This window comes from Brassica rapa, chromosome A06 (assembly GCF_000309985.2).
Source record: "Brassica rapa cultivar Chiifu-401-42 chromosome A06, CAAS_Brap_v3.01, whole genome shotgun sequence".
Lineage (NCBI taxonomy): Eukaryota > Viridiplantae > Streptophyta > Magnoliopsida > Brassicales > Brassicaceae > Brassica > Brassica rapa.
In genome coordinates, this window is record NC_024800.2 from 18,467,562 (window position 1) to 18,483,593 (window position 16,032).

At 35.6% G+C, this 16,032-nt stretch overlaps 3 protein-coding genes across 3 annotated transcripts; all 3 read left to right on the forward strand.

The window, feature by feature from the left end:
- Window positions 1–1,625: 1,625 nt before the first annotated feature.
- Window positions 1,626–3,914, forward strand: LOC103874709 (tubulin beta-2 chain). The gene is made up of 3 exons (XM_009153140.3): window positions 1,626–2,173; window positions 2,253–2,522; window positions 2,951–3,914. Exons 1-3 carry the CDS (start codon window positions 1,780–1,782, stop codon window positions 3,637–3,639), a joined length of 1,353 nt encoding a protein of 450 aa, XP_009151388.1. The 5' UTR covers window positions 1,626–1,779; the 3' UTR covers window positions 3,640–3,914.
- Window positions 3,915–4,158: 244 nt separating this feature from the next.
- LOC103874710 (LRR receptor-like serine/threonine-protein kinase FEI 2) lies at window positions 4,159–7,681 on the forward strand. Its single transcript, XM_009153141.3, has 12 exons — window positions 4,159–4,745; window positions 4,831–4,966; window positions 5,053–5,124; window positions 5,231–5,302; window positions 5,381–5,452; window positions 5,561–5,632; window positions 5,732–5,803; window positions 5,886–5,992; window positions 6,074–6,583; window positions 6,653–6,907; window positions 6,992–7,125; window positions 7,199–7,681. The coding sequence occupies exons 1-12, from the start codon at window positions 4,664–4,666 to the stop codon at window positions 7,427–7,429; spliced, it is 1,815 nt and encodes a 604-aa protein (XP_009151389.1). The 5' UTR covers window positions 4,159–4,663; the 3' UTR covers window positions 7,430–7,681.
- Window positions 7,682–8,383: 702 nt separating this feature from the next.
- Window positions 8,384–12,170, forward strand: LOC103874711. The gene is made up of 5 exons (XM_033272273.1): window positions 8,384–9,235; window positions 10,217–10,350; window positions 10,800–10,947; window positions 11,692–11,798; window positions 11,938–12,170. The coding sequence occupies exons 1-5, from the start codon at window positions 8,902–8,904 to the stop codon at window positions 11,977–11,979; spliced, it is 765 nt and encodes a 254-aa protein (XP_033128164.1). The 5' UTR covers window positions 8,384–8,901; the 3' UTR covers window positions 11,980–12,170.
- The last annotated feature ends 3,862 nt before the right edge of the window (window positions 12,171–16,032 follow it).

Sequence of the window (16,032 nt, forward strand, 5' to 3'; positions counted from 1 at the left end):
AATTTATGTAATATTACAAAATTCAAAATTCGTTTATTACAATTAATATTTTACCTTTAGATATATTAAAATAATATTTTAGGTTGATATTCAATTGTCAGTTTTCAACTATTACACATAAAAAAATATTATTAAGTACACTTTTTTTAAAAATGGGGTTTTGTATTTTAAGTAGGTTATTGGAGTACTTTTTCTTTTCGTGAATTTATTCATGATGAGATTCCGATCTTTTAAACTAAGATAATTTATGTTCTATACATAATTATATTTTTTTACATAACTCTAAAATCTCGGACTTGATTCTTCATATTTTATTAGTTAAATGTGTTACATATAATAGAAATACTTACTTCAAACTAAAAATATAAAAAAAATCAAATTTAAAAATTAGTTAAGTTAAGTTAAAAATGATAAATGTGACAAATTTAAATATATTATCCGCGCGTAGTGCGGAGAAAGGATCTAGTTGTATTAAAAACGAAAAAGGCACGTTTATACTTAGACATGATTACATTTACATAGTAGATGGTTAGATCAACTTTGTTGCAGGCAGAAAAATTGCCTACAGAACACATAGGCCTGGACATTCGGATCTTCGGGTCGGGTTCGGACCGGTTCCTGTCGAATCCAGATCCTTCAGATCCTATATATTATGATCCAACTAGGTACTTAAAATTTTTGGTTCGGATTCGGGTTGGGGATCCAGATCGGTTCATACCTATAAGTTATATACCCACAAAATACCCATAGTTTTCAGGTCTATTTTGGATTCAGATCGGTTCAAGTATTTAGAATCTGGAATACCCGTATTGAATATGAAAACCCGAAATATGCCCAAAACAAGAAAAAATACCGAAAACCCAAAAAATACTCGAAAACCAAAAATACCAGAGTTTTTACCCGAAGTCTGACCCCAAGATCTAAAAATACCCGAATTATATTTGTGAAAATCTAAAATTTTACCCAAAACCCGAACCTATATCCGAAAACCTGAAACTTCAAAAAAATATCCATGATGCCAAAAATATACTTAAACACCCAAATATACCCAATATATATTAGAAGTTTCGGGTATTTCGGGTAACCGGATCCAAACCAAGATCGCAGGTCCAAAATAATTATACCAAATAAGTACTTCAGTCTAGTTCTGGGCCTGGATCCAAACCTGTATTTTTGGGTTGGTTCTGGTTCGGACTCGGAGAAAAATGTCCAGGCCTAACCGAACATATGTAAAAAATCTGAAATCGAATAAACTGATTCGTCTACATGATTAGTATAGGCTTGTAAATTTAGTATTTAGGTGAACTTAAATGGGCTTTTGGACTAACATTGAGGCTCAACTAAATTAAAGGCGATATCAACTTGTTAATTTGGCCCTTTGTCAAACAAGGCCCTTATTATACTTCGTTTTTAACCCTTAACTAAATAAACTGATGCACGTGCCCAGATTGTCGTAAATCATCAAAATTTGAAATTACGAAAAAAAGAGTTTTTTTTTTTGGTTTCGTTGTTGTGATCTGTACGTTATAAATAAATAGTAGTATAGAAAATAACGCACTATCATTTCAAATTTCAAATTTCGAAAAAACAAATCGGCACGTCTGACAGATATTTTAGGAGGGAAATAATTAAAAAAGAAAAATAAAACACAGAGCAATAATAAAAACTCTCTCTCTCTCTCTCTCTATCACTCACTCTATCTTGATTCTGTTCACTCATTTCAAAAAAACACTTACCAATCTCGGAGCCCTAGATCTCTCCTCTCCGTTTCCACCGAAGATGCGTGAGATCCTTCACATCCAGGGAGGCCAGTGCGGTAACCAGATCGGTGCCAAGTTCTGGGAAGTCGTCTGCGCCGAGCACGGCATCGATCCCACCGGTCGATACACCGGAGACTCAGATCTGCAGCTCGAGCGCATCAACGTCTACTACAATGAAGCAAGCTGCGGGAGATTCGTCCCTCGCGCCGTCCTCATGGATCTGGAGCCTGGAACCATGGACAGTCTCAGATCTGGACCTTACGGTCAAACCTTCCGCCCCGATAACTTCGTCTTCGGCCAATCAGGAGCCGGTAACAACTGGGCCAAGGGGCACTACACTGAAGGAGCTGAGCTAATCGATTCAGTGCTCGATGTTGTTCGTAAGGAGGCTGAGAACTGTGACTGTCTTCAAGGTATATACTAACTTCATCTTCTAGATCTATTCGATTTGTGGTTTATCGGAGGTTTGAAGAGTGAGATTTGGTTTTGCAGGGTTTCAGGTTTGCCATTCCTTGGGAGGAGGAACTGGATCTGGTATGGGAACGCTTCTGATCTCTAAGATCCGTGAAGAGTACCCAGATCGGATGATGCTTACCTTCTCAGTGTTTCCTTCCCCAAAGGTCTCTGACACCGTCGTTGAGCCTTACAACGCTACGCTGTCTGTTCATCAGCTGGTTGAGAACGCTGATGAGTGTATGGTTCTTGACAACGAGGCCTTGTATGATATCTGCTTCAGGACTCTCAAACTCACTACCCCTAGCTGTAAGATCTCATTATTTTATCCAATCTTGCTCTTCGTTAATGGTTAGACTAGTCTGTTGCTCTATGCTTAAATGGACTGTTGTAGATAGTAAGCATATCATTGTTTTGTATTCTGTTCTGATCTGCAAGTTATCACCTGATTGATGTTCACTCCAGTAATATCTGCGTGCTATTGATTTCATTAGTCACATCTTTGGTTTATTGGTTCTGTTTATTATTCTTTGTTCGTCTGTGTTGTTCACATAACCTTGATAATACTCAAACTGCTACCTGTCAATCTTATTTGCACAATACATTCTCGTGGTATAAGGGATTGTGGTTGTGATAGTGCACTGTTTGCTTTAATATATCGTTGTTTTAGCACGTTTTGGTGCCCATGTTGTATGTGTATTTTTGGCTCTCATACTTGATTCATTATGTGTTTACAGTTGGTGATTTGAACCACTTGATATCTGCCACCATGTCTGGTGTGACTTGCTGTTTGAGGTTCCCTGGTCAGCTCAACTCTGACCTCCGCAAGCTCGCTGTGAACCTGATCCCATTCCCACGTCTTCACTTCTTCATGGTGGGTTTTGCTCCCCTCACCTCAAGAGGATCTCAGCAGTACCGTTCCCTCACAGTCCCTGAGCTCACCCAGCAGATGTGGGACTCCAAGAACATGATGTGTGCTGCAGACCCAAGACACGGTCGCTACCTCACAGCCTCCGCCATGTTCCGTGGCAAGATGAGCACAAAGGAAGTGGACGAGCAGATGCTGAACGTGCAGAACAAGAACTCATCCTACTTTGTGGAGTGGATCCCAAACAACGTGAAGTCAACAGTCTGTGACATCCCGCCAACTGGTCTGAAGATGGCGTCAACTTTCATTGGAAACTCGACTTCGATCCAGGAGATGTTTAGGCGTGTGAGTGAGCAGTTCACAGCTATGTTCAGGAGGAAGGCTTTCTTGCATTGGTACACAGGGGAAGGAATGGACGAGATGGAGTTTACGGAAGCGGAGAGCAACATGAACGATCTGGTTTCGGAGTACCAGCAATACCAAGATGCAACAGCAGATGAAGAAGGTGAGTACGAGGATGAGGAAGAAGGAGAATACCAACAAGAGGAAGAGTACTGATGAGTAACTACGTCACACCTCCCCTTAAACAATTTAGTCTTTTGCTACTTTATGAAAAAGAAAACCTCAACTACCAGTTGCAGGTTTATTTGGTTTGTATGGACAACTCTAGGATCTTCTTCTCTTTACTTTGTGGACTGTTGTTCTCTCTACTTTATGTTCTTAATTTCGGTTTGGTTTATCGTTTGAATATTTGCCTTTACATGGTTGTTATCGTTGTTGTTACTTGTTTAGTTGGTATGTATAACAGTTAAAAAAAATTCCTGTTTAAATTAGAGTGCGAAACCATTTGTTATGTTAACAGTAATCACTAATGTAGTCGAAATCTCGTTTAAACATTCATTGTTCGGCCAAACAACTGTTAAAAATTTTTAGTTAATATTTTCAACTTGTACTTGCTAAAAATTAATAAAACGACACTAGTGATTAGTGTTAACGTAATCAGTAGATTTGGTGAGAGTAAACATTTGCTTTTAACGCATCGAGACAAAGTAAACGACAGAGTTTCATATAACAACGTTCCACTCGCTCACTAGCGTCTCAGGTACAGATTCGGTAAACGAATCGCTGTCATTGACCCATTGATGACTTAAACAGTAGCGAGTAGGTTTACAAACTGTACTCGCGAGTGTCAGTATATTAAATCTTAGACACAGATGATATTTGAATAATGTCTCCTCGCAACGGGTCTCCTCTCCTCACTCTTCTCTGTGCACAACCCTCCAAGAGTAGACAGATTTTCAAAAATCGCTCCATTCACTTAGTTCGAAAAGAAGAGGGAAACACACAAAAACAAAAACAAAAACAAAAAATATATAAAAAAAAAAAGAATTCTTTTGAGGAAAAACAAAAGTAAAGATTATTCATGATGAGTAGTAGTCCTCACACCCAACCACTAATCTCTCTCTTCATCCTCTAAGCTCATTTGGGGATAAATTTCTAATCTTTTTTTTTTTTTACCTTTTGTGTTGTCTTCTCCTTCGAATCGAACTTAAGAACCTCCTTCTACTTTAGAATCAGTGAAATGGGTTTCTTGAATTGGGTTCTCTCAGTAATTTGCGCAGCTACGGTTTTCGTTTCGTGCTCATTTGCTCTAACTCTCGATGGTTAGTATATACTTTCTCTCTTTAAGTCTTTGCCTTTTTCTTGTTGGTTAGTGAGAAATCTGAGATTTGAGCTTTGATCGTGTAGGGTATGCTCTTTTGGAGCTGAAAAGCGGATTCAACGATACGAGGAACTCACTAGAAAACTGGAGAGATTCAGACGAGTCTCCTTGTTCTTGGACTGGTGTCTCCTGTAATCCTCAAGACCAAAGAGTCGTTTCCATGTAAACAATGCTCTCTACTCTCTCTATGGCATTATTCTCTATCTTCAGCTTCGTTCTTTGATCTGAACTGTGTGTGGATGATGCAGAAACTTACCTTACATGCAACTAGGAGGGATCATATCTCCTAGCATTGGGAAACTTAGTAGACTGCAGAGACTGTGAGTTGTGGATACATTTTGTTCTTTTTTAATAATAAAGCTTTTCTATCTTTTAAACTTGTATAGTAGTTTGTTTAATTCCAAAATCCGGTTCTGAGTTATGTAGGGCACTTCATCAGAACAGCTTACACGGAACAATTCCTGATGAGATCACTAATTGCACTGAGCTCAGAGCTATGTAAGCCACCATTTTTCTTCACACATTGAGAGTGTTGAGCCATGAACGTTGGTGTCATCTGTTTAAACAGGCTTTCAGGTACTTGAGGGGTAACTTTCTTCAAGGCGAGATTCCACCGAGTATCGGCAACCTCACGTTTCTTACTATCTTGTAACATTCAAAACCAAAAACTCTATTGTTTTTTTTTTTAAAGTTTCTCAGTGTTTCATGTTTGATCAATTCCAAAGAGTTTCTGATGGTTTGAGTGTATTTTTGCAGGGATCTATCAAGCAATACACTCAAGGGTGCTATACCTTCTTCAATGAGTCGTCTTACACGTTTACGCTCCTTGTAAGTACACACAACATGTCTCTGTCTTTTTAGATAAATTGTGTGGAAGAGTTGTGTCTTTTAACGTATATATGTTCTTGAACTCATTGTTGTATTCAGGAACATGTCAGCCAACTTTCTCTCCGGGGAGATTCCAGATATTGGAGTGCTCAGCAGATTCGGACCTGAATCGTGAGAGCTTCTCTTCTTTTAGTTGTGCTGCTAGACTAGGTTGTTATATTCTGATTATGGTTTTGTGTCTGTATATGGTTAGATTCACTGGTAACTTGGACCTTTGTGGACCGCAAATTCACAAGCCATGTAGATCATCAATGGGCTTCCCTGTTGTTCTTCCTCACGCAGTAACTGATGATGAATCAGGCAAGTTTCTTATTACTAAATCTACTCTTTTGTTTCTTTAGTTTCCCTTTGGCTAAACGTTTCTTGATTTCTCTCTCACAGATCCTCCAAAGAGATCGTCACGCTTGATCAAAGGCATCTTGATCGGAGCAATGTCTACAATGGCTGTTGCATTCATCATCATCTTTGTGTTCCTTTGGGTTTGGATGCTCTCAAAGAAGGAAAGAACAGTAAAGAAGTACACTGAAGTCAATAAACAAAAGGAACCATCAGAAACAAGCAAAAAGCTGATTACATTCCACGGTGATCTTCCATACACCTCGACCGAGCTGATCGAGAAGCTGGAGTCTCTTGACGAAGAAGACATTGTTGGCTCAGGAGGGTTTGGCACGGTCTACCGAATGGTGATGAACGATCTTGGAACTTTTGCTGTCAAGAAGATAGACAGGAGTAGGCAAGGGTCAGACCGAGTTTTTGAGCGAGAGGTTGAGATTCTAGGAAGTGTCAAACACATCAATCTAGTGAACCTGCGTGGATACTGCCGCTTGCCTACTTCAAGACTTCTCATCTATGATTATCTAACTCTTGGCAGCTTAGACCATCTCCTCCACGGTAAATAATACACATCTCTTCTCTTTCATCTCAGCCTATGATTCATACTGTTTTTTTTTGTCTCACAAGAACGAGATCAAGAAGACGGTTTATTGAACTGGAATGCGAGACTGAAAATAGCACTAGGTTCAGCGAGGGGGTTGGCCTATTTGCACCATGATTGTAGCCCGAAGATAGTTCATCGTGACATAAAGTCAAGCAACATTCTACTCAATGATAAGCTAGAGCCTCGAGTCTCGGACTTTGGACTTGCAAAGCTTCTTGTTGACGAAGAGGCTCACGTTACCACCGTGGTAGCTGGCACCTTTGGCTATCTTGCTCCAGGTCCTTTGTTCTCTCTGCTATATCTATTTTCTGATGAATCTTTGACAAAAAGTTTCTAACTTTTGTTATATATTTTGGAAACAGAGTATTTACAGAACGGTAGAGCAACGGAGAAGTCTGATGTCTACAGCTTTGGAGTTCTTTTGCTTGAGCTCGTTACCGGAAAGAGACCAACAGACACGACATTCGTTAAAAGAGGCTTAAACGTTGTCGGATGGGTAAGACAAAACGAAGAGCTTTTCTGTTTTGGCTTTTGAGGATTCTAACTAAAATGTTCTTTCTTTCTTTCAGATGAACACTCTGTTGAAAGAGGATAGATTAGATGATGTAATGGACAAGAGATGTGTTGACGTGGACGAAGACTCTGTTGAGGCATTGGTTGAAATAGCGGCGAGGTGCACAGCTGCTAGCCCTGAGGACCGGCCGGCCATGAATCAGGTGGTTCAGTTACTTGAGCAAGAAGTAATGTCGCCATCTTCTGCTATTGATTACTACGATGACTCCCATTCTGATTACTGTTAGTGGGTATGCGATGTTGAAAGTAACCGGAGAATCTTTGAACCGGGGCGGTTTGATTTATGATTGTAGTTTTGCACCGAGTGACTCTGTTTGTAAATTAGAATTTGAAGGATGGTGTAAGATTGTAAGATTATTGAGGTGCATTATTCTTGTGCACGTTAATGTTTAGTAATGAAATGTTTTATTTTGCAACATTGTAAGCAGAAGACAAGGTCTGCAATTTTATTTTATGCTAAATGAAGAGAATTATATGTATTGGTATTTTTTAGCAAAAATATGAATTACAAATTTGATCTTATAAGAGAAAAGAAATAAAGAAAAAAAATGTATGAGGCTAGACAATGTTTTTGATTTTTCTTTTGTGAGATATTTTAATGTTGTCCTCTGAATATTGACCTTTTGTTTATGTAATAGAGCCTATTCTTCATAATGTTCTTTTTGAAAATATATATACTTGAATGAGGAGAATTTTGTGTATGGTATTTGTCAGCAAAAAGAACAATTTAAAATGATCGTATATGAGAAAATGCAGAAATTTAATTAAAGAAAAGATGTATGAGAGTAGACAAAGTTTTGATTTTTCCTTTGTGGGATATTTTAATGTTATCCTCTCTGAATATTGACCTTTCGTTTAATGGAAGAGTCTTCGTCTATCTTCCAAGCCCCATCCACCTCCTAAAAGGGCAACGCGTTTTTTTTTGCCCTATACGCTTTACAAGTTGCTACACACGCATATATAAAGTCATTACTCTAATTGTTACAAAAAGTCATTATTCTAGTATTCATCTTCATACATTTATAATTTTGCACATATGACCAAAAATTTCTACGTTTATACAATTCGATATTATGTCGTAAAGTAATTGATAATATGATACTAATTTACATATAGATGTGCATTACAAGAGACCACTGATGTCATTAGCACTTTCGTAAGTAATCAACTTTTGAAAGAGTTCTATTGTTTTACATAACTATAATCAAATTAAGTAGTAATGGTAGCCTAGTGAAATTTCAACTTCCACTAGATATGTTTTTGACCTAACAATCCTGGTTTCACATAGCGATTGAAGCTCTCAGAAGTCAGTTTGGGCTTCACTTTGAGATCTTCTATTATAGAAAATATTTCAAGAGAAAACAATTTTAATGAATTATTTGCAAATTGTACTCTAAAATTATTATTTTTAAAATTACGACCATCACAGTGAAACTCATTCATACCATTATATATGTATATTCATAAATAATTAAAAGGCTAGTATGAAAAAGTTAAGAATATGCTAATCTGCCTATGTATGTATATGTACATCTATGCAGATACGTGCTGCGTGCATATATAAATAGAGATGGTAAAGATTGTCTGTCTCCTATTGGTGAAGGGGACAGAGAAGAAGAGTATTTTAGCCTTTTTCTTGTGATATTTTTTTAGATTTTGAGCGGTCTTAATTATCTTTATTTCTCCACCTCAGATTACCATGTCTACGGTTCCGGTGAAGCCACTAACTCCGGTTGGCTTACATCCTATTCGCCGGAACCTCACTAGTACGACGACTTTGAAATCTCAGGCAATGCTCACCGCCGTTCCGAGCAAGCATATTATCGGGTTGTCTACTTATAATAGATGCTTTGAGTTTAAATCTTGGAGCCAAATGAGAAATCCAGCGTTTTTAAGCCACCGTCGGCGAGTTAGCACGGTGGTGGCTTCGGCAGGAAACATGACTGCACCGTCGTCTTGGGAGTCTTGGATGCCAGATAAGAAGGCGGCGGCGACAACTCTATTGCTGAGTGATGCCATTTGGCCCGCAGCTGGTAAGTGGACTATTTAAAGAAACGTATATGCTAATTGATAATCAGTGATTAAGATCATAATTTGTATTGTCTAATGATCATAACTCATAAGAACTACTAATACGTTTTTTCATCTTTGTTTTATCTAAATTTGATGCCCTTTTGTTTCTAATTCAGAAGAACTACAACAGGCGATTAGGGTATAAAAGTTGAAAACAAAAAAGAACTAGGAAGAGAGAAGAGGTACACATAAAAAGAATATAAAATTAATAATTAATGGACAATATTAATTCCAGTCTGACCCAAAAGATGAGAAGAGATTTAAAAAATACGGAGAGAGAGAGAGAGACATTGTGGCTCTTCCTACGGCCAAATGGTCATTTATATAACATGCATTTCCAATTTCACCAATTTATCGATTTGTTTTGGTCAAACACCAATTTACCGAATATACCTTGATATTAAGGTATGTTTTTTTCAGGATAAATGTGAAGAAATTAGCTTAAGCAAGAAATCTAGATAAATTTAACTGGTTGGAAGAAAACTATTCCCTGTAAAATAGCGTATGAAAAAGAGTTATACCTAAATATATTATGTGATCCTCTAATTGAAGTAAATAATTGAATCGTGAAACATATATGGTATAGTCAAACTAATGTTTATTTCTCGAGGATCCTAGTTGTTTTGTAGTCAAAACCCTATGCTGACAGATAGGTCTACCTATTATTCAAAGGTTATAGCTGACTTCTACCAACACATATGAAATCATGTGTGTCTCAGCTAGAGTTGTATAAACATCTCTGGTTTGAGCTTTAATCTGAATTTCAAACGGATATCCAATGGTAATTGTGACTGTATAGTTAAAAATGTTACCATTACAACATTTTTTTTAAAAAAAAAAAAGTATTTCTGGAACAATTTGATTTTTCTTGAAAGTTAATGGTTCTTAACTAATCACGTCTGTTGACAAAAAAAAACTAATCATCCTTTTTGTGTGAATAGGAGCGTTTGCGGCGATGGCTATAATGGGAAGAATGGATCAAATGTTATCTCCAAAAGGGATCACAATGTCAGTTGCACCACTTGGTGCCGTCTGCGCCATTCTTTTCACCACTCCATCTGCTCCTGCTGCTCGGGTAATCCTTAAACACATGTTACATATATATAGTAGGAATCTAATTATACTTGTGGTTGAACGAAAACGCTTCTTTATCTTTTTCCGTGAATGCAAAACGCAAATTCATACCAAAGTCAATTTTTAGGGTTTAAATGTTTACATTTAAGTTCTATATCCACAAAGGGACTAGTTTAAGAAATTCCCCACTTTCACTTTTCTATGGAATAAAGAGATCCATTATTTTATTTTTTTTATTGTTTAAATTAAGCAAGAAAACATATTCCACCTAATTACTTTCATGTATTTTGGGTAATCAGTCACAAAACCTATTTGTGCCATCACATCACGTTATTAGTTCATAGAGATGTGATCACATCACATCATTTGAAAAAGGAACTTTAAATGATGGTTCATAATATTGTCGTATTTTAAACAATTTAATGATTTTGTCTTTTATTACATTTTCAGAAATACAATATATTTTTAGCTCAAATAGCCTGTGCTGCGATTGGAGTGGTAGCGTTCTCCGTATTCGGTCCAGGTTGGCTCGCCCGGAGCGTTGCCCTCGCCGCTTCTATCGCTTTTATGGTCATTGCTCGTGCCAATCACCCTCCTGGTAAATTATATTTTATTTGTCTCTATATTAATTATAAAATTGATTTTTTTACCACAATAAAAATAAATTCAAACCTTTTTCCAGTTTCATAGAGTGACGAAAATTAATAAAATAAAACCGAGCAACCTAAAATATTGAATGATGTAATAATTTTAATATTTTAATGGATTAACGATAGTAAGTTAAAAATACCATATGATTTTTAGCCCATGTTTTAAACTATATGAATCAAAACTAAAGCCCATAAAGAAACCAAACCAGAGTCCATACAGCTGACAAAAGTAATATAATCTGCCCCCGAGCAACTCCAACAACAAGAAATCATATAAGTTTGTTTCTAATTTTTTTTAAAAAAAAATATTATAGTTATTCAATTATATTTTATTTTTTTAAGTCAATAAAAACACTAACTTTCTCTTACATTTTTGTCTAATAGATTCTAAAAACCTCTAAATTTAGAATTTTTTGTCTTCTTTCTTTAATTTCATTTCTTTTTATTAAATACTTAGATACTTCTTCATATTCATTGTTGGTGATGCTCTAAGAAATAATAATAAACTCTTAGATCATATAGATTCATCCCTTCATGTACTCTTCACAACGTTCTCTCTCTTTTTAATCGAAATCAAATGCGATCAATTCTTCCTTTTTCCTTGCTAATTAACTTACTTATTGTGAGAAAAGTCATAGTTAATTGTGTTCGTTAATTAATCTGATTAATTTATAAACAAATAAAAACTACAGCGGCGAGCCTACCACTAATGTTCATAGATGGAGCAAAGTTTCATCACTTGAATTTATGGTACGCATTGTTCCCAGGGGCAGCCGCATGTGTCATTCTATGCCTGCTCGTAAGTTTTCACGCTCTTTTCTCTTAGTTTATATTTAATCTTCTAATTTCTTCAAAATAGCAAAATTAAGCAATGTCTAGCGGTAAATATTTTGGTTAATTATAAGGTTTAACGTGATTAAATTTTGGTCTCTTTGCAGCAATCGATCATATGCTACTTGAAGGAAAACATAAAATTTTGATGAATCCTCAAGCGACACATACGATCGAATGATATATATATATATATAAATAAATGTACAAATACACATATTGATGGAACCATTGTGAATGTATTTGATTCATCTATGTATACCCTTGTACGTATCAATACGTTCATTCAGAATATGGAGTTCACTTTCTTTCTTTTTAGTTATCATCTGATGACATTTAACGTATCACAAAATAGACGGGTTAGTTCCTTTGTTTCTTTATACTTTATTATTTACTTGGCACTCCACGCAAGGTTTAAACTGAGTATATTTTGGTTATTGTTGTCACCTATAGATATATACGACAGGTAGAATCAAAACTACGTTACGTATAACTTGAATCGTGTTAAAATTTTATTAATCATGTGTAAATTTCATTTTAGACTCTTAGTGGTGGATTATTTTGCACATGTTTGGACGGCTATCGTGGAGATGTTGAGTTTCTAAATATGGATATATGAAAACCTAGTTTGTTTGGGAAATTATGTATACTAATTAATTAATGTATGCTCCTTTTTTGCATTCCACTACGTAACTGAGCTTACTTGTAAGAATGAAAGATTATACAAAATTTTCCAGAAATTTATGTGCAATAAGAAAACTAAAAGATTATTTGACGATTCATCTTTATTCAGATGAATCCATATAATTTCTGTACATGTCTTTTTTTTTTACCCAAAAAGTATTTTCAACCGAATTCGCCTTTACTATTTTGAATTTTACACCAAAATACAGATGGTCCAGTTGATAGATGTACATGTGTTAGTCAGTCTTTCACCCACTGAAAGAAAATGAAGTTGGTGGAAAGTTGAAATGTGAGTGCTAAACTCTATATATATATATTTTTTCTTAAAATATATGGCTTTCAAATATTTTTATAGTTTATACATTCAATAAAAAAATATGAACTTTTTCATGAACCTTAAACTATTATTATTTATTATCTCATGAATTCAGTTAAAAATCTCAATCGCCATTTTCTTCCAATGCAAACGATCTACGTTTTCCTCAGCCAAAGCCGGAACAATACTTCTGGTTTGGAGTGTTGTAGTAACATCTAGAGATTTTAGAGTTGTATGGGTAAGAAGAAAGGGTGGGGCCTTTCGTAAATTGCGGGACAAACTAGGCAACCACCCAAATTGGATGATTGTGGAAGATCGATGGTTATACTTATCATATTATCGTACCGATTGATAAAATTTTGATCCTGTCAAAAATTTATCATCCACAGAAAGCGTTTTATGAAGGGTGGTGGAGTGTGGTTGTTGCAGCAGGGGTGGTGGTGGCCCAAAAGTGATATACACAATCTCATGGGGATTTACCAAAGCATACAACTTTGTCTTATGCACATGTTAAAATTAAGCAGGGACGAACCGATTTGGTTTAGGCAAAGCTGACCCTAATGTTTTTGCCTTAAACATTTATAAGAATTTAACGAAAATTGGAAATTTTTATTTATATATTAATTCTTACAAAATTAGAAGCAAATCAATCTTTGGTTTCGTTATGTTATAACCGGCTTTGGGTTTGTCGACCGGCTAGTGTTCCTATAACGTTGTAAAAAAGTTAAAGAGAATAATTTTGCAAACTAACGCTGTAGATATGAAGCCACATCGATTTTGATTTATCTGAATATTTGTTATTTGCATATAAATCAGTTTGCATGATCTTGGTGTTCATTTGAATTTACGTTTTTGTTTCATATATACATATGCTTACTAACAATGTATGGTTCTGTTTGGCGAAAAATTGCAATTTAAGATGTAAATTTACCAAGCTAAAATCATCTCATTAACTTTTGGTTGAATTTACATTTACTTCACATTGATTTGGGAATTTTTTGCAAAATTGACCTACAACTTAAAGTCAAACACAAAACTAACCTCTTTTTTTTTTGAAAATTGGTTTTGCCCTATTCACCCCACAAATTCATATAATTTACGAAAATGCCATCAATTATTTTTTTTTTTTTTCGAAAATGACATCTTTACTCTCTCACCCTCATCATCTTCAAGTAATTACAAAATTGCCATTAATATCAATACCACAACCACCATGAACAACCAATTTGAAGCTCTTAATGCTCCCAAAATCGATTTACCCTTCTTCTTTTTCTATTCTTGTGAACTAAACACAACATATCTCTCACTTTCTCTCCACAATGAGCTAAAAAAATCCAAAATTTTGATTCTAAATTTTTTATGGTTCATAGAGTCATAGAAGCTAACGATTATGGGTGGGTGACTTTCGTTTGTGATTCTGTGTGCTTGGAGAAGCCTTATGTATGCTAAGTAACTTATCTCACCAATTTAAGGTATGACATCGAGTTTTTTTCCAGATCTGTTCGTCAGACGACTTACTTGGGAAGTCGTCTGGCTGTAGACGACTTACCTGGAAGTCGTCTGGCTGTAGACGACTTACCTGGAAGTCGTCTGGTCAACGCAGAGGTTATTTTTGCAATTGACTTTGAAATCTGTAACCTGAGACGACTGAAAGTTAAGTCGTCTACTATTGTTTGGTTTCAAAAAAATTTCCAAAGAACCTAGACGACTTACATTTCAGTCGTCATAGGTTAGTTTTGCATTTGACTGGATAATTTCAGAAGTTTGACTTCCCCAGACGACTTACATTTCAGTCGTCTGGCGAAAATTAAAATAATAATATTTTTTTTAAAAGTAAACGACTTACAATTAAGTAGTCATAGGTTAGTTTTGCAATTGAAAAAAAAAAACTTCAAGATTTAATTATACACAGACGACTTATAATTCAGTCGTCCACCAGACGACTTAATTGTAAGTCGTCCAGGATTTTTTTCCGAGATTCTGGTCAAACCTGGTAAATCCTGGACGACTTACATTTCAGTCGTCTCGTGGACGACTGAATTATAAGTCGTCTGTATATAATTAAATCTTGAAGTTTTTTTTTTCAATTGCAAAACTAACCTATGACGACTTAACTGTAAGTCGTCTACTTTTAAAAAATATTATTATTTTAATTTTCACTAGACGACTGAAATGTTAGTCGTCCAAAAAGTCAAACTTCTGAAATAATCCAGTCAAATGCAAAACTAACCTCTGACGACTGAAATGTAAGTCGTCTAGCTTTTTTGGAGTTTTTTTTTTAACCAAACATTAGTAGACGACTTAACTTTCAGTCGTCCGAAATAACAGATTTCAAAGTCAATTGCAAAAATAACCTCTGCGTTGACCAGACGACGTATAGTTTAGTCGTCTAGACAACTTAGATTGAAGTCGTCCGCGTCTTCTCCGCTAGTTTTTAAGTCTTCTACGTTAGTTTTTGAATAACTTGTATTTTTAAGAGTGATAAGTAACTTCAAGATATGTAAAACTCATATTTAAAAAATATGTTCTCTCCCTTAGTTTTACTAAATTTGACTAAGTTTTTCAACACAAACTTATAAAAAAATATGATATGCTTTGACTAATTACTATTGTTTGTTTCCATCTCTTAAGTATTATTGTTATAGACAATAATGATGACTATTGTTATGAGTTGGAAGAAGGGTTAAATGCTTATTAAAATGTTGTATCAATATGAAGCTACCAACATTCTTGTTTATTAAGATGAGAAAAAGGCCATTGAAGTTTATTATTGCATATGAGAGATCCAAAGATAAGAAAAAAGCTACTGAAGTCTATTATTTCATTGATTTGTAAATGTGTAAGCACATTGTTAGCACATTTAATACATCTTGGAAAACATTATTACTGATTTTACAAAAAATTCACAACTAAAAGAGTAGACATGCAATTCACAAAACAGACCACAAACAAAACTATTATAGATCATTCCTCTACAAAGACAAGCTTGGATTCCACTTGAGTAGACAAGACCAGACGACTTTTAAGAAGTCCAGACGACTTCTAAGAAGTCCAGACGACTTCCAGGAAGTTTAGACGACTTTGTCAGAAGACTTTTTGGAAGTTCAGACGACTTCCAGACGACTTTACAGGAAGTCCAGACGACTTTTAGGAAGTCCAGACGACTTCCAGATGACTTCCAGACGACTAACAGGTAAGTCGT

Excerpts from the sequence above, each read along its gene's own strand:
- LOC103874711 (XM_033272273.1), top strand. The coding sequence starts at position 8,902 with ATGTCTACGGTTCCGGTGAAGCCACTAACTCCGGTTGGCTTACATCCT. Across the intron at positions 9,236-10,216 it reads TGCCATTTGGCCCGCAGCTG|GAGCGTTTGCGGCGATGGCT; the intron begins GTAAGTGGACTA and ends TTGTGTGAATAG. Across the intron at positions 10,351-10,799 it reads CATCTGCTCCTGCTGCTCGG|AAATACAATATATTTTTAGC; the intron begins GTAATCCTTAAA and ends TTACATTTTCAG.
- LOC103874709 (XM_009153140.3), top strand. The coding sequence starts at position 1,780 with ATGCGTGAGATCCTTCACATCCAGGGAGGCCAGTGCGGTAACCAGATC. Across the intron at positions 2,174-2,252 it reads GAACTGTGACTGTCTTCAAG|GGTTTCAGGTTTGCCATTCC; the intron begins GTATATACTAAC and ends TTGGTTTTGCAG. Across the intron at positions 2,523-2,950 it reads CAAACTCACTACCCCTAGCT|TTGGTGATTTGAACCACTTG; the intron begins GTAAGATCTCAT and ends ATGTGTTTACAG.
- LOC103874710 (XM_009153141.3), top strand. The coding sequence starts at position 4,664 with ATGGGTTTCTTGAATTGGGTTCTCTCAGTAATTTGCGCAGCTACGGTT. Across the intron at positions 5,453-5,560 it reads CTCACGTTTCTTACTATCTT|GGATCTATCAAGCAATACAC; the intron begins GTAACATTCAAA and ends GTATTTTTGCAG. Across the intron at positions 5,993-6,073 it reads AGTAACTGATGATGAATCAG|ATCCTCCAAAGAGATCGTCA; the intron begins GCAAGTTTCTTA and ends TCTCTCTCACAG.